We start from the raw sequence: 26,193 nt of genomic DNA, 5'->3' as shown, positions 1-26,193 counted from the left end.
TTCAAGGCTATAGGTAGTGGCCTATTGGTAGAAGTAAATGTTTCCATTGTATATTTTAAAGTTTCTTTTTCTAAGATACATGCATACATAATGGTACAGGAAGACTGATCCTATTATATGATTCATGCAATATATTTTAAAGCTGTTAATTTATCTTGGTGGAAAAAAGTATATGAATAATGAATGCTTGCCCCCATATTCATTATATAAATGTAAGTAAATGTGTATGTCTGGAGGGAAAGCAAGAGAAATGTATTTCATTTGATGTAACATCTTGCTTCAAGATCTTTCAAGATGTGACCAACTAAGACGCGAACACGGCCAACTGCTGCCGGTTCTCTCTCCAATGAACTATCTACTGGTATTTGGACCATTGATCACAAGATGTGCTGAAAAACTATGAATACTGTAATGCCTTGAGAAAGCCCTAGGTGGATTCGCCATAGGGGGCGAAACACGTGTCGGCTGTGTTTTGATCTACATCCGCCAATTATACTCGAATGTATCTATGAACTAATGAATGGCTGTGCTTTGATCTACATTCGCCAATCATCTTCGAATGTATCTATGAACCAATGAATAAAGACTGTGAGCATTCTGCAACTCATTAAGTTCCTTCGGAAGTTTCTCTTCTAATTAATATATGGATTACATTATTACTGAATCTTAAGAAATCAGCTTCAAGAATTACTCTCCTCTTTAGAACTACTCACGTAGGTTCTCATCTTCAACCAGTTTTGTGACCCAATAACTGTTTATTTAACTGAAAAGGTTTCTGACTGAATGAATGTGCCAGCGGGTGGATGGATCATTGTCACTTAGTGCATGACTGAAGGTGGGTGTGACTGAGCATGTGACTCAGTGAGGGTGCTTCTGACTTGAATGTTCGAGTCACTAGCTGCATGAGACTGACCAAATAACTGAGTGAGTGACTGGATGAGTGTGACTTGGTGTGTAACTGAGTAATTATGTACCTGCGTGACAGAGAGTGTTACTGGCTGAGTGTATTATTGTCAGTGGGTTGCATGTTTAACTGAACGTATGTGTGAGTTAACATGAGTATGCTGCAAGCTAGTGCATGACTGAGTCAATGAGCGAATGATAAACTGGATGTGTGGCTGGGCATTTGTGTGACACTGTCTGTGCGAGCTGCAGTGTCAGAGTACTAAATAGGCCGCCCATTTCACCGTAAAGTAGTTCTGTGCCAGGGCTCCACTCATGGAAGACAAACCGAGTAGTAAAGAAAAGGCAGAATTTAAAGCTCGATTGAGCAATATTACATTTTAGATGCTCCCGCACCATGTGTCCATTCTTGTTTGTCCAAGTTGCCCCTTCTGTCAAACCACAGCCTTGCTCGCTCTTGTTTGGCCCGCATCCACCTGAGAATCAACACTGGAACGTCTGCCACATAATAAGAGGCGCTTTCTGGGCCACATAGTAGTTTACTGGACTGTGCCTGAAATCCACCCACCCTCTTTCTTTCTTAATACATATTTTTGCTTGCCTTTCTAATTGTCGTGAGCACCCGGTACACGTACATTTCCCAACTGGGTCCTTCTTTATCTGCTTCAATTGCGGTTTTATTTTGATACGAAAAGTTGTATATTTTATCTCCCTTCACACATAGGCCAGTCAGACCGAATGTAAATTAGAAAATGCTGAACCCGTATTTGAAAACTGGCATTGGTAATATTCAATGGCAAAAATTGTTTCAGGAAAGTAAACTTTATTTCTCTCATATTTTTTGTTTATTTTAACATTCCTAGATTGTCAGAAAAGAGGGTTCTAAAAGAATTAGGGTTTATGTCCCTTGGCACATATCGCTCTACGCCCGCGTTTAGGTGTCCTGCTCTCAGGGCCGCTGCTGTCTCTCTCATCTTAGCCTCCCTGACTCTTGATTCCACGGCCTCAGTCCCTCATACATCATTCGACGGCCCCCTGAGTGCCCCATCTCAGAATATCTGTCTCTCTGACATCCCCTACAGCACCCGAGTCCAGATCCACAGAGCTCTGTGCCTCTCATATCTCCCACTGGGCTCCCTGAGTCCTGATCCTAATGTCTCGGTCTTTCTCACAACTCCCCTCAGCCTCCCTGGGTAGTGGCCGCAGTGTCCGACTCTCTTTGACATCTTCCCTCAGCTTTCTGAGTCCAGTGCCTCTCTCCGACAACTTCGCTCAGCTCCTCAAGTCGCCAGTCCCTCTCACATCTTCCATCAGTTTCCTGAGTCCTGATCCCCACGTCTCGGACTCTGCCTCATCTCCGCTCAGCCTCCCTGAACACTGATCCCAGTGCCTCTGTCCCTCTCAGATCTTCCCCGAACTCCCTGAGTCCTGATCCCCGTGTCTCTGACTCTATCTCATCTTCCCTCAGCCTTCCTGGGCACTGACACCAGAGACTCTCTCACACCTTTGCTCAGCCCTCTCTGTGTTCAGATTTCAGAGTCTCTGCTCTCCTGCACTCTTTTCCTCAGCCTTCAGAAGTCCCGATCCCAGGTTTTCTGCCCCTATGGCCATCTCTCCTCACTCAGCCTCCGAGTCCCGGTTTGGACCCAAGTGGCATCTGTCTGTCTGGCAAACAACTTGGCACCTCAGTAAGTTCCAGCACGGTGTCTAGACTATGTTCTGAGCGCTGACGGCAGCTCGCCTCCTTCCCTCCAGTCATTGCCCCCTCTTTTCTCGCGATTCGACACTTTTTCTCTCTGCCTGGAACCGCAGAAAGAAAAAAAGTTCTTACCCACAAAGGAAAAACAGGCGAATAACTTCTAAAATTCCTTCAATTACAGAGCAGTCCAGAAGTTCCCAACATCTGATCCAATCGGGAGATCTGTGAGTTCCTACTGAGTATTGGAGCCACAGAATACAGTACCTAGTCATGAGATGTTACACTGCATGGGCTGGGAGAGTCGGTCCTTTTAGCAGAGATGATTTGACGCAGAGAACGCTATAAGACGGAAAAAAACATCTCAGGTGTTAATGGAAATGTATAATGTTAGGCCAAACAGTATTCCCAAATCATTCAGGTGTTGGGAGATGGGTCCTGATGACTAAAGAGCAACTTGGCAGAACAGAAGAAAAATAATTTCAATAGTTTTTTATATAGTATGTCAATCTGCCCGCCTGCCTTTTCTAAACGTTGTAAATCACAGATGGTATTACTATTACCCAGTTTATGGCAGTCAATTTATCAACCGGGGAAGGTTGGAAAGCTGAATCACTTTGGTCATGATTTGAATACATGACGATTGGATCACCACATTTATCAGTGGTGCGCATTTAACTCGCTGAGCCATCAATCCGGTCACACATTGCCCTTATGACAAGAAGCGCATGCTCACTTAAAGCAAAATTATGAATGTCTGACCTCTGTGCACTATATCATTGTTTCTGAGCAATGGTATACAATGAAAGTATATGGTTTTCAAGCGGTAATACACTAGAAGTTCTCAAACATGATGAACTCTCTACTTAGTATCTGCCTTTGACAAGTGACTTGCCAAACTATACTAATCCTCAATTATATCACATTTTAAACTAAATGTATTCATAACCTTACTGGAATTATATATATGCATAGTACTCTGAAGTGACAGACAGAATCCATGTTGTCGGGCTACTAAACACTGAAATAAATAAATCTAAAATAGGTTGGTCTGATGGTTAACCTTTTGAAACCAATTTGTGTACATATCTATTATATTTTCGAACCATTTAGTCAAATAATATTGGACAAATTTATCTTATAAAAAGGCATAAATAGTGATTGAATTTAATGTTTAAAATTAATGAATTAGAATATATTAGTTAATATATGATATACACACAAACACGCATATATATATATATTAAATTTACTATTTGATTATAGTACTAATGTATTATTAGTCATGAGATCCTTCATTTAACGATTGGAACGTGCAGGCTTTTTATGTGACCATGAGAACTGAAGCTGTCCCTTTCTAAAGAATAATACATCATGATGCAGTAACAGTACATGTTATTCCCCCATATACCAGCTAACTCTTCAATCACTGGTTTGCTTCTATCCTAGGTTTGTGCTGCACAAACAACACATAAATACAAATAAAGTGTTAATTTATAGGGTAAACAATAGGTATTATTTTGTTATGGTCCAATATTGCCATTGAGGGGTTCTGGTGACATCATAAACCATCAGAACCTCTGGGATGGAAATACAGGACCATATTTCACGTTACCTGTCATGTTTTTGTTTATATTAGATGGTAATTTTGCGGCAGTTACCAGGGATTTTTTTTTTTTCAAATAGGGTAATGTTTACTGAAAATATTAAATTAAATACTGTGGATTTACGCCTTAGAAATAATACAATATTACTTATTTATAACAAATCACAAAAGCCACTTTAACTGACGAACACATTGACTGACGGGAGCCTAGACTAGCGATTTCAGGGCAATATGTTGCTGGACGAAAGGGTTGATGGAATATTTGTATTGAATGAAGAGACATTTGCAGAACAGTTGGTGACAGCGCATAGGGGCAGAGATCAAAGCGCTGCAACTTGTAAAATACTGAGTAGCCGAAAACCCCCGAGGAATGGATCCTTGCATTTCATTGGGGCTAAGAAACACTATAAACACACGTTGATATGGCGGAGCTTTAAGTGGGGCTGTTTATGGAGGAACTGCAGTCCTATTTCGATAGTCACCACCTTGTTCGTGAAAGAAGGGTTAACTATTTAAAGATCAACATGTGAATCTCATCCTTTCTAACCAGCATTTGAAAGTCAAGGAAGCCGAAACGGGTCATGCTTGGTTAATAAATGTGATTTGGAACCCGTAGAGTGTTCCGACTGGCTCGTTTTTTGAGCCAATTGTTTGTAATACTTATATATGTAGTTACAAATTTAGGATAAAAAAACAAAAACAATCAGCATTTACATTGTGAAAAAATACATATTTCATATTTAGACGTGAGAGACAGGTGCAGCCCCCCCCCCCTTGTCCCCCCCTCTCCCCAGAGGCAATGCTAGCGCGTGCACTGTTCTGTTCCAAAGCATGCAAGAGTTCTGTGGAGCTCTGGATGAGATAGTTTAGAGGCAACCCCACAGGTTTTGCACTGGACCAAAACACTGTGGTCCTGGGCAAATGACTTTACCTGTCGTCTCAAACTGTACATATGTTCAATTATAATATGTAAAAAAAAAACTGTACAGGCCCTGATCGAAGTATATGCCCCTTTTATCCTCTGTCACATATCGGTCAACATCTGATTTTAACTAATCTCAAATGCACACATTTTACACTTTTATGCACAGCATGTCCTGTTTGAGATGGTCCAGCTACAATAAAAATGTTCTTGGTAAAGTGCTTTATTGCACATTGGAGCCAGATCAGTGCCATCCTATATATCTAAACACGTTTAAATAAAATGAGAGGGGCGATATCCTCGTTTCACTATCCAAGGGAAAGACGTTTTTCTGCGGATAAGTTCGTGCTACAGTGACCCAGTTCTGGCAGTGTAGTTCAACCTCTCCTCTACCTGCCTGGGATTACAGGCAGGATTGATAATCCCCTTTGCAGTTAATCCTGTCCGTAGGTCAGGGTTTCAAATCCAAGCCACCCCTTTCTAGAGATGTAAGCTCTCATCATCCATACTAAAACCCTTGCCCCCATCCCTACACACACACACGCACTCACCGGCTAGGTAGAAAGGGAAACAAATAATAGAAATAGTATCCCTGATAATTTACTTTTAGGTACCATCATAGGCAAAAAAAAAAATGGGCAATGCAGCACAGCAACCAATGTTCTTGTGCTGCGTTGCGCTAGCTGGAGAGAGCAGCGCAGAGTCATATCTACTAAGCTATGCCACTGCGCTCTCTTCCCCACGGCTGGCGCACAAATAGGCAACTTACAGCCAGACACACACCTCTGCACCCCAGTAAAAAGGTCTGTGCGTGATGTCTAGCATAGTTTGAGTACTGGAAAGGTGCACCGTCCAATGTTAAACACCGTGCCTACACAAACTTTTCAGATATTTGATGTGTGCTATACAGCACAGCACACATTGTGGGCGCTGTAAAGTGCAGCACGCATGCAATGTTTGAACAGTTAGGAAAAAATAAACAATTCCTCCTGTTTAGCACCTGCCTCAAGGAGGTGTGATTTCAGGGTGCAAAGCCCTAACATTTTTAACGCAGCAGCTTTGCTTCAAAATGCATGAGTGGCAGTGAAGGAAATCCCCTGTAGCACCGATGGGACTTCTCTTGACGCAAAGTAGTGCAAATATTTATACTTATTGATGCAAAATTGCACTAACGCAATTTTGCATCAAAACGTTTAGCACCGGCTTGCGCCATTTCTGAGCGCCAGATAGGCGCCATATTTATGGAATGGTGTAAGCCGGTGCAGAGGGTGGGCCAGGGTAAAAAAAAATTACGTTAGCCGGTTGGGGGTGATGGTATGGGGCAAGGGGGTTTGTACCAAAAAATGACGTTAGGCTGGTTAGAGGCAAAAAATATGCCTCTACCCAGCCTAGCATCATTTTCTGATGCAAAAACATCCATACCACATGACTCCTGTCTTAGAAAAGACAGGAGTCATGACCACCACCCCAATGGCCAGCATAGGGGACCAGTGTCCCCTTGGCATGGCCATTGCACCCTGTGACATGCAGGGGGCTGCAAGTTGGGCCCCCGATGCCACTTTTTTTTTTTTTTTTTTATTACTTACCTATACTTACCTGGAATAGGGTCCCCTATCCTCTGGTGTGGGTATCCCTGGGGCTTGAGGAGGACACCTGTGGACCCATTCCACGGTGCTTAATAATGGAAATGGTTCCATAGGTCCCCTAACGTCTGGCCTGACCCAGGCGTTAAATAATGGTGCAAAGCAAGCCCCTCCTCATTTTAGCACAGGGTTTGGGGGCTAAATATGTGACTATGGGGTTAGCACCATTTTTTTAGATGGGAACCTTGTATCTTATTGACGCAAGGTAGGTTCATGCATCTAAAAAATGGTGCAAACTCCAATAGTTTGATAATGTCAAAATATAAATATGGATTTCGTTTTGCGCCGAATTTGCGTCAAAAAAATGACGCAAATTCGGCACAAATGAAGTATAAAAATGCCACCAAATTTTTGCTCGAAATCACTCTGTAACAACGTACAGGACATTGTAAGGGAGTGCTTCTTTGCTCCAGTTCATTTTGCAAGTGGACGAAATGTGTATTTTGATGTTAACTTCCCTAAAACTGCAACGCTGCCGCAAAACCGGATGGAGTAAAACAGACCCCGACATGACGAAAAATAGCTTATCCGTTTAATGCCTGGAATGGTTCAGGACAGCGCCTCGTTTGTTTGAGCACCGCCCATGCAGCGTGGACAATCCGGCAACGCGCGTTAATGAACCTCAGAAATGGGGATGCAGGGGAGCAGCAGGTTAACGTACACAACATATTCGGTCCACACAACAGAGAAACGTAGGGCTCCCTTAGTACATATTCGCGGCACACGGCGACACAACTCAACAACATAATCTAGCATACGGTGTGGTGTTGGGACGGGTATATTTTCTCAGGTACTGCATAATGCAGGTGTGGAGTTTTGGGGGCGGGAACAGCGCGGGCGCGCAGCCGTACCTCATTCAACTGGTTGTCATCACAGCCGATGTTCATGGAGTCGAAGGAGCGACCCCTCCGAGGACCGCCGACTCTGCAGGAGTGCATGGATTCCGCGTCTGGGGCAGGAGAGGTGTGGCAGAATTCGGCGCGCACCGGCTCTTCACAACCTCGGGGGCCGGAGGCTAGCAGAGTGCAAGCACTGCAGGGACGGGCTCCTGGTACCTCTGGAGTCTGTCAGGTATACTGAAGCTGTGACTGACAGAGTACAAACACTGCAGGGACAGGCTTCTGGTACCTCTGGAGTTTGACAGGGGTGCGGGGGTTGAGGCTGGTAGAGTACAAGCACTGCAGGGGACGTGCTCTTAGTACCTGGAGTCCGACGGGGGTGCGGAGGCTGAGGCTGTGGTTGGCAGGAAGCAAGCACTGCAAGGACGGGCTCCTGTTACCTCTGGAGTCTGACGCGGGTGCGGAGGCTGGCAGAGTTCACTGCAGGCGGTCGGCCCTTTGCACCTCTGTCAATCAGCAGGTGCAGGCTATTCTCTGGCAGCGGAGTTCGGCTCGCCCCTCAGCACTTGCTCGCTTCCTGCTCACGCCGGTGCAGTGAATCCGCTCTACACCTCTCTGAAGTGTGTCAGGGCACTCCTGGTTGGGGAGTGGGGGCAGGGTCAGCCTCACTTCTGCGCCTGGTCGGTTCCTTCTCACCCTTTGAAGTGCTACAGGGAGGGGTCTGGAGATTGGCAGCGGATAAGGTTGCGTCTCTCCTACCCGGCTGGAGTGCGCCAGGATCCGTTAGTCCGCGATACCAGGGACAAGCATGCAGCCCAGTGCGCCAGTGCACCTCCGCACCGGACTCCTACACTCAAACAACTTTGAGTGTGTCAGGGCCGGGTCTCCAGCCCTCTTTTACGCGCCCTGTTCGCGTCCCCACTTTTCAGCCCTCTAATCTAGAGCGTGTCCTGGCTGTTTCTTCTCAGGCCTCTGAAGTTTCCTAGCGGGTTTACTGTGTACCTAGGCCAGTTCTTTGAGATGGTGTCACGGCTCAGCCAAGCTAGAGGGTACCAGCCCGCTTCTTTGTCACCCCTCTGCAGTGTATCAGGGTTGGATCGGCGGAATGAACGTCTTGTCTGGTATCTACTCGCCCCTCTGTAGTGTCACGAGCTCGCGGTCATCTGCATTTGGTCGCGGAGGAGCGAGCCTTTTTATTATCTGCAGGTGTGTCTGCGAAGGGGACAGGGGTGTTATGGGCAACGAGTCTTAATCTTGTCACAAAGCAAATGGAAACAGAAATGGCCCTTCCCACGTCAAAGGAGAATTACCAGAAGTTCATTAAAATAAGCACAATAATTTGAAGCCCAGCCCAGATCAAACAGGGCAATGACGTAACCCAAGACCAGAGCGTGAAGACAAGCAAACGCTGCCAGGATAGAACATTCTAACTTAAGAACCTCTGCGAATGTCCATTCTTTCCAATGCACAGCTTGTCCCTTGTTTTCCGCCTGTTATTAATATTTTTTGAAACTGGTAGATATAAATGAATCACTTTCACCAAAGCCATCTTCTACGTAGACATTCGATTTTACGAGCTTCGTAGCACGTTTACTCCTGGAAACAAACTTTTAAAATGGATAGGGATTTTAAAAATAATTTACAGGAATTTTCTTTTGTATCCAAGACAGTAGCGCTCATACATCTTTCTGTAATTCAACTTTCTACATTTATATCAGAAAATATTTTTGTAGAGGACACTTTTATTCCAAATTGACCTATGATGCTATCTGAAGCTGTGAATGTGTGGATAACGTACATTATGAGTAGTCATTTATCAAGCTGATATCCGAGGCAACTTTTATATTGACTTCTGCACAGGTATAGCGGGAAAGCTTTCCAGAGTGAAGGCTCCGGGGCTTGGAAACACCTGCCTGCAGAGCGAATCTAATTGGTCATAAAAATTTGCAAAAAGTAGGGTTGAGGATATGCGAAGATCACTTAAGATATCAGAAGTTATATCATTTTTTTGGTGCTGAGCCACAGAAAGTCGTACATAGAATCTTGAGATTCACTTGCTGAACCGCCACGACCCAGTGCAGTTAATGAAGAGAATCTGAAACATTACCTTGGGGCTTCACTCCCATCAGGAATTGTGCTACAGTACAGAGCATTTGTAAATACCCACCTACAACTGGGTGGGGATCTCTGTGTGTATGGTATTCACCAATTCAGGGTGGACACCTCAGTCGAGTAGTAGTATTTTATGGGTCTCCACCCCATTACATAAAGGGGGAAAGCCAAGAACAGTGAGCAATTAATGCATATTGCATACCCACAGCCAGCAGCTACTACTCCATAGATGTTCGTACCACTTGTGCAGAACTGACCCCAGCCCCCACCTTAGCTTACTAGTACCCTAGTAGACTCAATAGTTCAAGTAAAAGTGATGCAAACACAATAATTCCATATTTTATATGCATTCAGTATTTATTCAAGCATAGATGCTATGTGGAGTACAAATGAAAGAGATCATAGTGGAGAATATTTTCGTCGTCTTATTCAGAGCAAACCACGTTGCAAGTTGCAGTTATTGTTGAAACAGCCAACACGTGTTCCTCCTGTATTGTGGCATGCAGGTCAAGGGTTTTTTCAAGGCTGGAAATACATTCAACAGATAAAGTCTAGATAAGAGTACTGTCACGTAGACTACTGTAAAGAATACGTATGTTATTACTTACAACAGTGGTTCCCAACCTGTGGTCCGGGGACACCTGGGGGTCCGCGAAGCCTTCTCAGGGGGTCCGCGACTGCTAAGAAAATTAAAAAATATTAACAAATATTGACAAATTAGGTTCCCAGCTTCCAGTAATCACTCAGGCGGGGATCCCAGGATTAAAATGATGATTCAGTGGGGGTCCCTGGGTTCCATTAATGTTAAAGAGGGGGTCCACGGAAATCAAAAGGTTGGGAACCACTGACTTACAATATAACCATGATAGGTGGTTGAACACTAGAGAAGCACAGCACATGCCACACAACTGAAGAGGCAGGTGACACAATTGTGTATAAGTGACCATTGTGAAATACTATATTCAAAATTGCAAAGATGGTGAATGTGGGATGGTAGTAAGATGATAGTAAGCATTCAGGAAGACATGAGTAAGGAAAATAGAAAGGGATTATCTAAAAAACTAGGAATAGTAGATGCTGTGTTGAAACATACTTGATGTAGGTCACAGAGTAAAGCAATGGAAGAGGAAAGCAAATGAGACTGATGATCAGTCCCTAAGAAGGGAGTTAGTCTATTTGTGCGATAAAGGTCTGAGCTAATGCACTATAAGCGCTGATTACAAATTTAGTAATATGTGTTAGGATGACCCATCATAACATCAGTTTGCAGGGACATAGGCCCTCATTATGACATCAACGGTTTCCTCAGGAAACCGCTGAAGCCAAGGGCCCCAGAAGACCGTCAGTGCTGGTGGTCTTCCACCCGACATAATATGGCTACTGGAGGATTTCTGCCACAATAAGGGTGGAAATCCGGCAGTAGCCATGCTGGCAGTCGAGGCGCCTGGGCGGTGCTACCACCTGCACCAACCTGCCAGTAGGACGCCTCCAGCAATATTTTGACCAAAAAGACAGCCTGGCGGTTTCCGGCTGGTGGGGCACTGCTGGCGGTAGCAGCGCCCCTTCCCTGCAGGACGACCACCTCGCCAGACAAGGTAAGTCGGGTGTCCGACAGGGGAGTGGGTGTTGTGTGTGGTGTCTGCCTGTGTGTATGAATGGGTGTGTGTATGTATCTGTGAGTGTTGTGTTGAGGAATGTGTGGTGTATGCGTGGTTGGATGCATGTGAGTGAATGCGTGAATGAATGTTACGGTGAATGCGTGTCTGCATGTCAGTGTGTATGCGTATGAGCATGTGTGAGTGAATGCGTGTATGGATGAGTGTGAGTGAATGCATGTATGGATGTGGTGATGCATGGGTGCATGCGTTGTGGGTGTGTGTGTGTGCATGATTGCGGGGAGGGGGGTTGGGGAGTGGTGTGATTCTAAGGGGGCGGGGAGTGTTAGGTTGTCACCGGTAGCCCTACCGCCATGGTTTTCGTGGCGGTAGTACCGCTACGAAAACCATGGCAGCAGACTGGCTCATTATACTGCTGGCGGTCATGTGTGGACCGCCAGGTCGGAGATGCACATCTCCAGCCCGGCGGTTCATACCGCCATGGGGGTATGAGTGGTAATGTGGCGGTTTGCCTGCAGCCAACCCGCCACACCCATAATGTGGCGGTATGCACCGCCAGCCTATTGGCGGTGATACAGCCACATTAACCATGGCAGTCAAAGATTGCCAGGGTTAAAATGAGGGCCATAGTTGGCAAGAATATGTGGCATATCATATTTGCAGTAAGTAGGACTGTTGAGGCCTATATTGCTAATGCACCCTTATGCAAGCCCACACCAGGCTGATCAGTTTGTATTTTGTTCAATATATTTAGTGGCACCACTCAGGCTCTTGATGCTGCTCAATTCCCTGCACCCACTCATTGTCAGCATGGGCCTGGCCTTCTGCTGTATTGCAATTCCCACTTTGTCTGTCAGTCATACTGTAGGTGTGAGCATAGCTCCAGACCTGCCAACCTGAATGGGACTGGAGCAATCAGTGATGCGTCAATATGCAGAAGCACACTGCTGCAGAACCAGGGGCCAGGCTACAAGCGAGCTAAGCCAGTGGCAAGCATAGATAATTATAATACACTTATACTTAGCAGCTAGTAAGGTAACAATAAGGCTTAACTGCAAAAAGTACTCCACCCCAATACTTAATTGGCCAAAAACAATTAACAAAAAAAAACCTACATCAAAAACAGTTTAACTTTGTTTTTTATGACAAAAAACACAATCAATGTATCCTAAACTTAATAAAAGGTACATTTTGATTCATGGCCATCAGAATCATTTGAAAGCAAGTTTTCAACTTTAGAATAAGACTGTCATAGGAAACATCAGAGTGGTCCTGATGCTGAGCAATACAGGCAAATATGCTTACAAGGATGCTCCTGTAGTGGTGCGGTTGGCGAGAGTGCCTCTGTCATGGTTGCTCGCTTCACGGGTGATGTGGGGCAAACCTGGTCATGTAGATCGACATCCCTCGATGTCCTTTTTGTTGTTGTAGTTCCACAGCTGTGGCTGTACTACAGGCTACGATACACAACAGTTGGAGGCAAAACCTTTGGTGGGGGCTTGTGCCCCTGTAGTCCAATAAATCTGGTCACTGACAGCTCTCCCAGGTCTGGCAAACCCAAGTGCAGAATTTGGCTATCTCGGATTTGTTTGTTGGTGGGCCAGGCGACTGGCAGCAGGGAAACTTTCACAGGGGCTCCACCTTTGTTGAGTTGGGCTCTATCCACTCTTGTGTCCCTGGAGCAGGTTCCTTGGTTGTGGGGAACAGGATAGCACATTTCAGGGTGTGGTTAGCAGTGGGCTACACATCCACAGGAAAATCGGTCCTAACACTGGTTCACCCTCTTGGGCCTGTCTCCTAGATGTCTGCCGGAACAAAAGGTATCCTGCTCAGGAGTATTGTTATCAGCGGCCCTTCAAAGGCAGCTTCACCTTTGAAGCTTGCAGTTTAGGCTAACACCCCTTGCAGCCTTTCTGGTGAAGGAGGTCATACCTTGCTCCCTGGCTAGTGCCTTTGTTCCTAGGCCTGAGAGTCATTCACACACTCCCCCAGGCGGTCAGAAACCTGTCTATGTGTGAGGCCACTGTACTAGCTGGCTTGAAGGGTAGCAACTTTCTAAGAGTTGCATAAAAATATTAGTGATCTTAAATCCCATCTGACCATTAAATCCGGTTGAATTTTTCCATTAATTTGATAACTTATTTGACCTGGTTAATTTGGCCCGTTAATGAGTTAGATGTGTTTAAGTGTAAACTGTTTAACCCTATGTTAGCCAATGTGGCTCCTATCCTTCCCCAGCAAAACAACAATTTGGAAGTGTTGCTGGAAACACATATAAAAAAATATGTCTAACTTAAGAATATATTGCTCCCTGCCATAGGACTTGGAAGGCATGCTTTATGGGAGTCTGACATATATACGTAAGGGAAGTAGTCCCTTTGCCATTAGAGTGAATGGCAAAGTCGAGTTAGCTCTGTAGAAAACTGCCCTTTCAGTCTGCAGTGGCAGCCTGAGGTGCCTTTCACATTTTATACATGCAGGTGACACTAACAGTACTGCAGTCCTGTGAGGCCACTCTGCCTTACATGCTCTTGGTACCTGGGTACATGTACTAGGGACTTATTAGTAAGGCAGTGCTTGCCAATTGGGGATAGCCAATTAAACATACTTTTGTATTGGGTTAAAAACTGGACCTGAGGTCTGGTTTGCAGGACTAAGTGCACTTTCAAAGTTGAAAAATCAACAGCATTAGTCCCAAAAAGTAAGGATGAACATGCAAAAAGAAAGATTTATTTCCTTACACTTGCCAAGCAAATATCCATCATCAATGTCACCTCTAGAAAGACAAATATAAATCCCACTGTATCAGAACATGTCAGTCATGAGTGCTATGTGGAAGTGGGCTACAAAGTCTGTAATAACACTGGAGCCATCACACACAATCCGTACACTGAGTGCCTATTTGTTTGATTGAGGTATAAGAACTCATTTGCAGATGCTGGACATATTACAATATGAATTACATCAACACAACCTATGGCATGTGGGGATTATGCAATACAAAAAAAAAAGTTTACTCTATTGTAACTCCTGTTGTGAGCTAGGAAAATATATACACTGATTATTCTTTGACAACATAACATTCAACAATGTACAAACAGGATAAGGCACTTTCAGAGAATACACCTGCTACTGCAATTACTCTATGGTAACTTCCAAAAGCTAAAAAGTGTAGACACAGGGTACTTGGACATGTGATGCAGATGCGTTGCATCTCTCTGTTGGTCTTTCTATAAGAGGTTGTAAATTAGCAATTAGATATAAAATGACCTGATTACTAAGGGGGGTAATTTTGAGTTTAGCGGGCTCAGTACCTCCATGTCGGCGGTGGAAAAGACCGCCAAATTATGACCATGGAGGTATTCACAACAGAATACAGTCAAACCACCGCCGGCACCACATACATGCCTTCACATACATAGTACACACACTACGGCCATCACACACATGCCAAAAACACACTGCAACCCCCAGATACACAGCACCGGCACAGTCACACACAACAACACACAACACCACCAAATGACACACCTACGCCACAACCGGAACACCACTAAAGCACTGTAAAGTACCCACAATACACACCACCTCTTGACTAATCATACAAACAAAACAATGTAACAACACCAGAGAACTAACAAATAGAATCACACATCCAAACAATGAGGCATGCGTCATACCCCGCAAACACACCTCACAATGGATCTGACATACCAATCCCCACACACACTCACGCACACAGTACAACCACACAAAGGCAAATCACACTGCAAGTAACACGTCAATACAATCACCACTCAATACTAACACAATTACGTGTCCCCAACCTACACGTGGCCATCACACAATATACACCCATCACTGGGGGACAAATGCTATGCACACAACCACACATGCTGACCAGACACAACTGGTAGCACAACCACCACTCACACACAAATAAAATCAGCCAAGACTAAAACTGCTCTAAAAAAATACAAGCAGGACAAAGATGTAACCTTTAAACCAACAACAGGTTGGCCCTGATATATATATATATATATATATATATGGATAAATATAAATATATAGAAATAAAAATGTACAAAGAATAAGGCCATATGCCAGTCCAAATATACAAGTGCAATTTGCACATATGGCAATAGTAAGTGCCCCAACTTGACTCCTGACTTCCATGTGACCTCCACAGGTAGGGGCATCAAGGTGGCAGGCAGGCGTGCACTTCAAGGATTGGGGGGGCCGAAGGAGGGGGGGGGTTTGAACTTAGGTTTGGAAGGGGGACCTTTGGGATTGGCTTTGGGAGAGGTGGCTTAGGTTGAGGCTTAGGGGAGGGTTGGGAACTCTTGGGAGGGGTAAACCTCTTGGCGTGGAGGGACATGGGCACTTGCAGGGGGGCAGGGGAGGTGGTGGAGGTGGAAGGGCTGGACTTGGGGAGGGAAACAGAGTGTTTGGGGGTCACACAGGGTGGGAAAGGAGTAGGGAAAAGGCACAACTCTGAGAGGAATTTCTTTAGACACTGGGACGGTCATGGCAAAAGGGTTTGGGTGTGAAGGGAGAGGGAGTGGTTGTCTGTGATGCTTTGGTGTATGTCTTGGTTGCATGTATGTGTAAGGTATGCTTGTGGTTGCTGGGTGTCTGTTGGGTGGGTGAGTGTGGGTGTTTATGTGACTTGGGAGGAGGGGGGATGGAGGTGCTGGGAGATGCTGTGGTGGATGGGTGTCTGTTGGGGTGATGACTGCAGGCATGGTAGATGTGCTGCAAATAGGTGTGTCTGTGGTGCCTGCAGATGTGACTGGGGAGGATGTCTGAGGGACTGCTGTCGTGATGTCTGTGGATAAGATAGCTGTAGTGGCTGTATTGGTGTATGTTGGTGTGGTGACTGCAGGTGTGTCAGGTGTTATGTATGTGATGCTGGGGGTGGTGGAGGTGTCAGGGTAGGTAGTGACTGTTGATGTGTCTGCAAATGGATGTTGCTTGTATGCATGCTGGAGGTGGGTCTTGTGGTTCTTGTGTTTGTCAGCGCTACCCATGGATGTTGAGGTGGATGCATGCTTCTCTGTTTGTGTGCTTTGGCTGGGATTGGGAAGAGGAAGGTGGAGGAGGGATGGAAGACGAAGTGTGACTGGCTGCCATCAGTGTGGAGGCCAGAGCCTGAAAAGATCTCTATAGTCCAGCCAGTGCACCATCAGTGCCCTCCAGGAATGCATTACTCTTCTGGACTTGAGTTGCCAGTCCCTTGACGGCATTCATGATGGTCGACTGATCCACCGAGATCAACCTAAGGAGGTCAATAGCCTCCTCACTGAGAGTAGCAGGGCTAATAGGGGCAGAGGTGCCTGCAGCAAAGGAGAAGCTTACCCTTTTGGGTGAGCAGGCACAGGCAACTGGGTGGGGAGCTACAGGGAGGGCGGTGGTGGTAAGGGGGTGACAGACAAAGATGGCGCTGGGGTGGTCCCAGATGGGTCCGCCATCGCCATGGAGTGTCCACTGGAGAAGGATTCAGAAGATGATGTGCTGGATTCAGCCCCCCCGGCACTCCTTTCACCCTCTGGGCCACTGTGTTCCTCGCTGTCTGTGGTACCAGCACTCCTGGTCCCTTGGCCGGCAGCATCCCCTTTCATCTGTGCCCCGTCTCCTTCACCTGCCAACGCTGAGGCACACAGAGAGAGGTAGGGAGAGTGTCATCACAATCTTCACATACACACATTACAACAAGCACAACTGTAGGTATGCATTTCCTGGTTAGGGAATCCCATGTAGAAAACCACAGATCTTACATCATGTCAAAACATGTTACTTCTATCCACTCCTTATTGTCAACTCTCTCACTGACATCATTATCCATGTAAGGTAGCACAACTGGAGCAGTCCATCAAATCACCTGTTAACCTATGTCAGCATGCTCATCATGCCCTGGCTAAAGCTGATATCCCATCCTAATCCAGGTCACAACTCTCCACAATCTTATCCCCTATAGGAAATGCAGTTGAATGATAACACCATATCATGCATGTTCAGAATTAACACCTGACCAGTCCATGTCCATAAGTCATGTTCCATGCAAGTAAAGACTACTCTATTCACAAATGACACAGCACCAGCCATAGCAATCACATGCCTAGCTGATCCCTCTGCACATATATGACACAATGGATACAATCTCTGATGAAGACTCAACATGTGGCAGTCCCGTACAGGTGCCATCACAGTTTTGCTTTACATGACAACATGAGTACACCAACATCACTCACACCATTCCTGACGTGATTTCCAGTAGCTAAGTTCAGACAACACACATATCCCACTGAAAAGACATGTACACATGGATCTACACGACTGTCATTGCACTGACAACATATCCCACAACACCACCAGAATAGTAAATAGTAGTACAGCTAAAGCATGACATCTCAAAATATGAGGTGAGCCAAAACCAATTCCTGTCCAAAATGACCATATCAGCTAGGCTAAAGGTAGCAATGATAATCTCACTCAACTATATCTGCCGCCAAGTAATCATTCTGACATGATGTAGGTAGCTAATACCATAATTTGCACTTTTATTTGTAGGGCATTAGCACATATAGCATGGACATTTACACATTGTCAAAGGGTAGGACAGCCTAACCACTTACCTCGTCTAAAACAAAGGCATTGGCATAGAAGTGATTTGACCACTTTTCAGTGGCATGGAAATGCATGGTAAGGACAAATATGCAAAATCAAACACCAATAGTAGGATGTCCTTCAGTTGCAACTTTCAAATACCCCATTGTATGATTGTGAAGGGACAATGGGGACACCTCCACAAACCAATATGAACAGTCCAATACTGGCATACCTATTGACTGAATGAGATGCCAGCCTCACATGGAGTCAAAACATGTACCAGGACAAAAGGCAACTAGGCCCAGTAGGAAATATGTCGGGCACTATTTAGCAAATACAGCTGATCTTCACAGATGGGAGTGGTCAGACACCTCAGAGCTACATATACATATATCCTGAATAATGGACCTGGAAATACTAGATGGGTAGGATGATACAGCAGCTTACAAACATTTATATGGCTGCGTAGAGTCACACATGTGGCACTGCCAATTGTGCATCTCCACATGCAGTCATAGAAATTCCTTGACAGTGGTGATCCAAACGTACATATGCGCAACACTATGGCTAGTTCTATTAGACAGGCAACTTGAGTACTATGTATTCCCAGTAGTCAACATACATGTAGCACCTACTACAGTGTCACAGCTGCTAAAGTGTGACAGCAAACACCTAACTACTAGGGTAAAGTACATGAGGTCAGTCAGTACTTACCCCATTGTGTCTGCTCTGCTGCCCTCAAACACCCATTCACCTCAGGGTAGGCCACCACCAAAATGCAGACCATTGGGGGGGTCAGGGTCCTCGTTGGGAGGACATCCCCAGCTGGGCCTCAGTGGTCTTCCAGGCCCAGCATCTCAGGTCCTCCCATTGCTTTCTACAATGGGTGCTCTGCCGGATGTGAACCCCAAGGGTCCGCACTTACTTGCCGATGGCACGCCAAAACCCCTTTTTTTGATCGGCATTTACCTGCATGGATGACACAGACAAAAGGAGAAAGTCATGTACACATGCACCATACCAATAGGAGTGGTCAGTACACACCAGTCACAGAAAGTAGGCATACATACCCATTGTCTCTACACATACGTCTTCACATTATGCCTTCTGCATGCATCAACACCCTCACAAGTTCACATGCCCAATGCAACACCACAGAGAACACCTATCACACATGGCTAGGACATTGGACTCACCTGCTCCTCTGGTGCCCCATAAAGCTGTCCGTACAGAGGTAGGACCCCCTCGACTAGAATCTCAAGCTCTTCCGAGGTGAAGGCATGGGCCCTATCCCCTGCGGGATGTGGCATGATGGCTCCCACAGGCAGTACACAGCAGCTCACATTGGGGAGGTCTTGCCGGCAACAGAGTCAGGAGTCAAGTGAGCAATAGTGCAGAAGATGGCGGTCATGGCGGCCATGTGCATGACCATCACTGCGGGCGGACATCGCCATTGGCCCAAGTCCGCCATAGGCAGCAATGTTTACCAATGGCAAGTTGCACGGCGGTTGCGACTGCCTACCGCCATGACGACTTCTGCCGATGGACTTAGGTCACATCCACCTGTCCAATACAGTAGGTTAGGTGCCTGCCATTATTTCCACTTTTCATAGATGGCTATCTATACAAATCTGCATCTTTCACTTACTCTCCTAAAATGCTGTATATCTTTATGTACGGCCATCGTGATTGTATAACATATTGGGCAAATGTGAAGTTAAAGTTGTGTTGAGTGTGTAAATATGGTGATGACTTAGTACAGATACTCAGAAGTTCATTGTCCATGGGTAGAGATTGATCTAGTCCAAGACATATGTGTGATTACTGCAGGACAGTTAAGTCTTACACACTTATCCTCTCACATTAGTATAATATGTACAATCACATTGTCATAGATGCCAATGTGCACCAAGGAGGGTGAAATCAGAGCATATCTATGGCCTGTACTGTATATGTCAGATGTGCTAGGCATCCTCTACAGAAGTTAGGTGTAATGTAAGAAACAAAGTGTGCATGATGTGTGCATACTGCACAACTCATTGAATCTCCATTTCTCCCAACAGAGTTATGCTGCCTTAAGGAGAGTGAGACAACCACCAGTGTACCATCACTAGTAGACCTGGACACCATGGAGGAAAGGCATGTCATCCAGATTTATCGTCTTAATCGTCATAACATTATGGATCTTTGTACTCAGTTGGAGCCAGATCTGATGCCTGCCATTTGCAGTCCCTATGGCATACCTCCCATTGGTCAGGTCTTGTCAGTGCTATACTTCCTGGCCACAGGGTCCTTTCAGAATACAGTGGCTTTAACAGCAGGAATGTTTCAGCCCATGTTCAGTATGGTTTTGAAGGATCTACTGTGTGCATTTTTGAGACACCTGGACAGCTACATCAGGTTTCCACACCAAGCAGATTTGGCCTATACAGCAAGACTTTTATGAGATGGGACACATTCCACATGTGATAGGAGCTACTGATGGCACACATGTAGCCTTGTCCCCTACCAGTGCCAATAAACAGTTGTATAGGAACAGTAAGAACTACCACTCAATCAAGTCACAGCCAAGTATCCAGGTTCTGTGCATGATTCCTACATCATGCTGAACACCAATGTCCAGCAGCTAATGCACAACTCCAAACAGAGAGGGCCTGGGTGGTTGGTAAGTTTCCACTGTAATGTGTGTTTGAGTTATGCCTCCTGTCCTCATAATGTAGCCAGTACCACATACAAATTTTGAGTTGTTCAACCAATGTGTTCACATGTGACTCAGGCTAACCAAACCGTTCTTGGATGTTGATATCAGTGAGGTACCCAACCACACCAGGGAAACTCTGATACAATGAGGCCCACGGGAGGACAAGGCATGTAATCGAGCGAACATTTGGGCTCCTGAAGGCAGGATTCAGGTACCTGGACCTATCTTGAGGAGCCCTTCTCTACTCACCCCACAAGGTGTGCCAAATAATCGTTGCCTGCTGCATGCTCCTCAATCTAGCCCTGAGACATCAGATACCATTATCAGATGAGGGGGAGATAGCTGGACCAGTGGCTCGAAATGCTGATATGGCAAGTGATGAACAGTCTGAGGAAGAAGGATCAGGTGACTCTAGGGCAGATCTAATCAATCAGTACTTCAACTGACATACAAGTATGTGAAGTGGACCGTTTGTTGTGGTGAATGTGCACAACTTGAAGTACATAGCTGCCATTATGCCTCCTTTCTTGCTTCATCAGTGGAGGTGTCATGAGCTCCAATGCCCATGTGTGAGTTGTGGATTCAGACTGATAGCTTATATTGTGCGCAGGACAGTGTGTTCTATTTTTTCATGTATTGTTACAGCAGATGCTGACATACACTTCTGGTAATGACATCTCAGATTTGAGATATGTATTGTGCACTCTCCTATCCTCTTTTCCTCCCACTCATTGATTTACATATGTTATGCTTGGCTCTGCAACTTAGGTTTGAGGTATTCATTGTCAGTAGCCAATGGTGATTGCTGACAGACATGAGAGATGTACCTGACAGATACCTGGATACATGAGTTTAATTTCAGTGGGGTGATATTTATCATCCTTACAAGTGGGGTCATTAATACTTAGTCCTTTCATTTACCTGTGCGGTTGAGGAGGATGTTAAATGGTGTATGACGTGTCAAGCGAAGTTTGTGGCACACGAGTGAAGGTTGGATCATGGCCTCTCGATTCACAATGGGTGAAGTACTTTGTGATGGCCATGGAACCTAGCTGTGCTTGTGTTCTAACTTTGCTGTCCAAGGTCGATTTAACTGTATATTGGCAAAGGTAACTGACAATCCTACAGGTATGGGGCCTATGTTAGTGTATGTTTTGAGTACTGGGTTCCTCTGTCGTGTTCTTTGCATGTTCCATGGGATGTGTGAATTTGTAGCTATAGTATGGGTACGTAAATAGCCTCTACCTGATGATATAGAGGACCTATCTGTCTGCCCCTGCTTTGTAGGTTGTTTAGCATAAGCCTGACTTCTGTAACCTGAATACGTGCATTGTATAACACCATGGGTTACATCCTGATGCTACTCACTGTCATGCTCCATTTGCAGATTGGAATACTGACCATACAATTGTGTTGACTTGGATTTTAACCTCTCTGACATATCTCCTGTGACATTTCTTTGGTAATGTGTCTCCTGCTGAGGGAGCCTCCATCTGATGACCATTACACTGGCTGTTTGATACAGGGGGGCATAACCAGACCACAGTTGGCAAGCATGACTATCGTGCATGTATTATAAAGAGCACATACACAGTAGCTGTGTTTAAGTGTGATTTATTGTGCATATAAAAAGACTATCAGCAACAACTAAAGTGCATAAATGAAAATAAAAGTGATGAGAGAAGTCATGGTTGATGTATTTATCAGGGTAGCTGCTCCATACGTTGGTTACACAAGTCCTATGTCCTTGTACTATGGGAAAATGGAGTTTGGTTTCTGAACAGTAAACAGGGAGTATCTATGGTACACAAGGGTGACAAATCCAGAGATGTTCACTTCCTGGCTGTGGGTTTGGTCTTGGTATCTGCTCCAGCTGGATGTATGGGTGGACATCCATGTTTGCTGGGGGTGTTCTTCAGCTACAGAGGGAGGGGTGTCTGAGGCATGAGCTTCCCCTGCAGGGCCTCCATTCCACTAGCTGCCACGGTTGTAGACGGGAAAGATGTAACACTGCTAGTGGAAGGGGCCTGATGTTGTGTGGAGAAGGGCATCAGTTTAGTATTGATGTCCCTCAGCACCCCTGCCACTGCTGCATGACTTCCTGGTGGTGTTCCCTCTGCAGCCTTTGATTTTCCCCCAAAATGGTGATGATTTGGCCCATCCAGTCTTGAGAAATTTGGTATGCTCCCAAGTCTTGGGAGATGGTTTCCTGGTCAGTTGTGTCCCTTTGAGGCCCCATCCTCTGGCCCACAGCATCCCTCCCACGCACTCTATCCCCCCGTGCCTGTGCCCACTCCCAGTGGTTGCAGGTCCATCATTGTCAGGGGTGTCAAGGTTAGACTCAGGTCCCTGTACTGTGGGGCAGGCATTAGACTGAACACTCCTTGGGACACAGGTTTAGGGGCAAATGGTTGCCTGTGATGTCGATGCAACAGAGGTGGGAGGGGTTGAGCTGAGCAGGGTGAGGCTGAGAGTAGTAGGCTGACCAGCTGTCCCAGATGGGCCAGGTTGTTTGTCAGAGTCCAGACATCCAGAGGTGTTGTCCTCACTTGGGCATTCATCCTAAGGGGGACTGACAGTCTCAGGTATCATCTCCATGGTGGCAATGGCAAGGTTACCTGCTGAGGGAGTGAGATACAAAGTTCAGGTTAGAATGTGTGTTTGGTTGCTTATTTGCGAGATGCAGACAGTGGCTTTACATGATTCCCTGCAATGACATTGACAGATGCAGCACATCATACCTTAGTTGTACATATGACTATGTGACTTGTTCACCTTAATCCATTTTTGTGAGCTGTCATGCTAATTGGGTACAGGTTTTTGTGCAGTTGCAATTTAATTATGTCTGATTTATGACATGACTATTCAGCTCTGTTACCTGGTGAATAGTCAGGCTTTCTATTGGCTCACTTTAGAGCTGCACAATGCTCCATGGTGTCCTGGTGGGTACACAATATGTGAGTATGCAGTGGAAAATGTCCCGTTACTTGATGTTGTGCATGTGTATGGAGTCTGCCGTCTTACTTTCTAAACCAGGTCTGTCTATTTCAGGTTTGGGATCTTTGATTTGTGGCCACTGGGAATGGTAACTGAGCTGTAGCTGTGTTTTGATGTGGTTGCTATTGTGTGTGTGCCATTGCATTGCTGTCATTGCCATGTACTGGTCCTCAGCAGAACAATCTAATTGGTGTAGCTAGTACATTAGCCATACATGCATGAAATGTGATGTGATGTGCACAATCCAGGTTTTTACAATGATGGGTTGGTGCATTCTGGCAGTCATAATGATCTGATCAGCCTGTAGTTAATGTGCCATTGCCAGGGCTCTGAGGGCAGTAGGGCTGAGTGGAGAGGTGGCATGCAAGAGATGGGTATTAGTTTATTAGGTGAGAGATGTAGTAGCACAATTAGTTAATTATGGAGGATTTAGGTGGTGAGGAAGCATGCAGGACTAATCATTTGTGTGACATGAATGCTGTGGGTACTCCAGTCCCCAAGGTATTCCTGTTAGGTCCTCAGGAAGCAGTGTGTTCATGACCTTCTCCTCACATGATGTGTACTGTCGGGGAGGTGGTGGGGACCCACCTCTAGTATTCTGCACGGCTATCTGATGCCTGTATGCTATGGAACAGACCTTCCCCCGTAGGTCATTCCACCTCTTCCTGATGTCGTCCCTTGTGTGTGGATAACTGCCTACAGAACAGACCCTGTCAACCATCCTTAGCCACAACTTCATTTTCCTGGAAAACAATGTTTCTTGGACCTGTGCTCCAAACAGTTGTGGTTCTAGCCTGACAATTTCATCCACCATGACCCTCAACTCGTCATCTGTGAAATAAGGATGTTTTTGTGGGGACATGGTAGTGGTTGTGTAGACGGTGTGCGGGGGTGTTGTGAGTGTAAGAGTGCAGTGTTGGTTAATTGATGAGGTGTGGGTGTTGCGTTGTGAGTGGGAGACGGTTGTAGCAGACTGTGTGTGCTAGTGATGTTTGTATTGTGATATTTGTGCTGATTTGGGATGTGTGCTGAGTGAGATGTGTATGTGTACCTATGGTATAGTAGTGTTATTTCTATATTTTGGCCTTCTCTGAGTATCTGAATGGCATTTCAGTTGCATAGGATTGCATGTTGTATAGGGGTGTCATATAGTACAGTGAGTAGAGTAGGTGTGTCGGGTGTGTGAATGTGTGTCAGGTGTGCGGTATTCAAACTATCCAATGTGGTGTTGTGTTTTGACTGATGTGAGTTGAGACCGCCGCAATTCGCACCACCAATGATTTTCCACCATGGTAGAACCGCTGTGGTGGTTTGTAGCTCGTAATCTTGTTTGTGGATTTTTGTCGGGCTGGCAGTGCTGGAGGTGGGACCGCTTCTTTTCTGTCCTCCAGTGTCATGGCAGGTTCATATTTTTGGCTGTTTTTTGGAGGTCTTCACAGTGTGAATCATAATATGGCAGTCGGATTACCACCACCACCATTTTTGGCAGCTGCCACCGCAGCAGTCTTTCCTAAAGACTGCCAAAGTCGCAATGAGGCCCTAAGTCTATATTTCTCATAGATTTCCTTCTCTGTCTTTTGAAAAAGGCCTACACATGCAAAGGCGCAATTGTGGAAGGGCCTGATGCATTTTGGTGCAGTCTAAAGAGGTTGCATCTGAATAACACCTGATTGGAGTTCGTGTTAAATTGTACCTGCAAAACACCATTTTGAGATTAGTCAGAATTTGTGAACCCTTCACAAATACAATATTATATTGCTATTTGGAAAGTCCTAACAGCGATTCCGTATTTGGAGTCGCAAAAAATATCAATTTGTTATTCATTTGGGGCCACATGTTCAAAGCTATTTTCCAGCCGCAAACGGGCCAATTCAAAGAATCAGCCCGTTTGTAACTGGAAAAATGCCTTTTGGGATGTGGAAATCCTAAATTGCGATTCGGTAACTTGTTACTGAATCACAATTTGGGGTTTGAGATTTGGCCTTAGGAAGAGGTTCGTTGAGAGCATCCTTTTCGAATACCGAATTGAAATGGTATGCAAGAATGTTTTGCAACCAAAAATGTGATCGCAAAACATTTGTAGTTTACGGCCAATAGAAAGTTGGTGGTAACCCATCCCCTTAAGTGCCCCTTCCCCTTTGAGAATGGTTGAATAAATATTTTTAAGAGCAGTCTACTCTTAAAAAACAAAACTTTTAAGTTTTATTTTTTTTATTTTTAAACACAGTCCATTTTCCTTTAAGGAAAAACAAGCTAAAAAGGGGGGCGTCGTTTGGCCATCCAGCAAAATGGCCGTCACGATGTGAGACTCTGCAGGGCAGGGCCATAAATCCGTCAATAATCCTAGTAGATCGGCTGCCCAAAATGACATTTTGCAATTGCTGAATACTGGGCAGCCCTGAGGAGTCACAGCATGTAGAAATGGAGCCGGCTCGGCGGTCAGTGCCGCGCTGGGCCTGTGTGGCCTGGAAGGGAGGTGTTTGGCCTTGGTCATGTTCGTGCAGGCCTTGGCGGTGCTCGTCCTGTTTGGGGCGAAGAGTTCCTGTGAG

General features: G+C 45.5%; 1 protein-coding gene across 2 annotated transcripts in view; it reads right to left on the bottom strand.

Moving 5' to 3' along the window:
• TPH1 (tryptophan hydroxylase 1) overlaps positions 1-8,761 on the bottom strand; it is a 159,947-nt gene extending 151,186 nt beyond the window's left edge. For both annotated transcript variants that reach the window (XM_069223755.1, XM_069223757.1), the window contains exon 1: positions 7,622-8,761. In XM_069223755.1, the coding sequence (XP_069079856.1) occupies positions 7,622-7,708 (87 nt within the window). In that variant the 5' untranslated portion in view covers positions 7,709-8,761. The remainder of the gene's footprint in view (positions 1-7,621) is intronic.
• Between the last annotated feature and the right edge of the window lie 17,432 nt (positions 8,762-26,193).

The sequence above is a fragment of the Pleurodeles waltl genome, chromosome 3_1 (assembly GCF_031143425.1).
Source record: "Pleurodeles waltl isolate 20211129_DDA chromosome 3_1, aPleWal1.hap1.20221129, whole genome shotgun sequence".
Lineage (NCBI taxonomy): Eukaryota > Metazoa > Chordata > Amphibia > Caudata > Salamandridae > Pleurodeles > Pleurodeles waltl.
The sequence above is the reverse complement of the archived record's forward strand: the minus strand, read 5'-3'. Positions and strand labels throughout refer to the sequence as shown.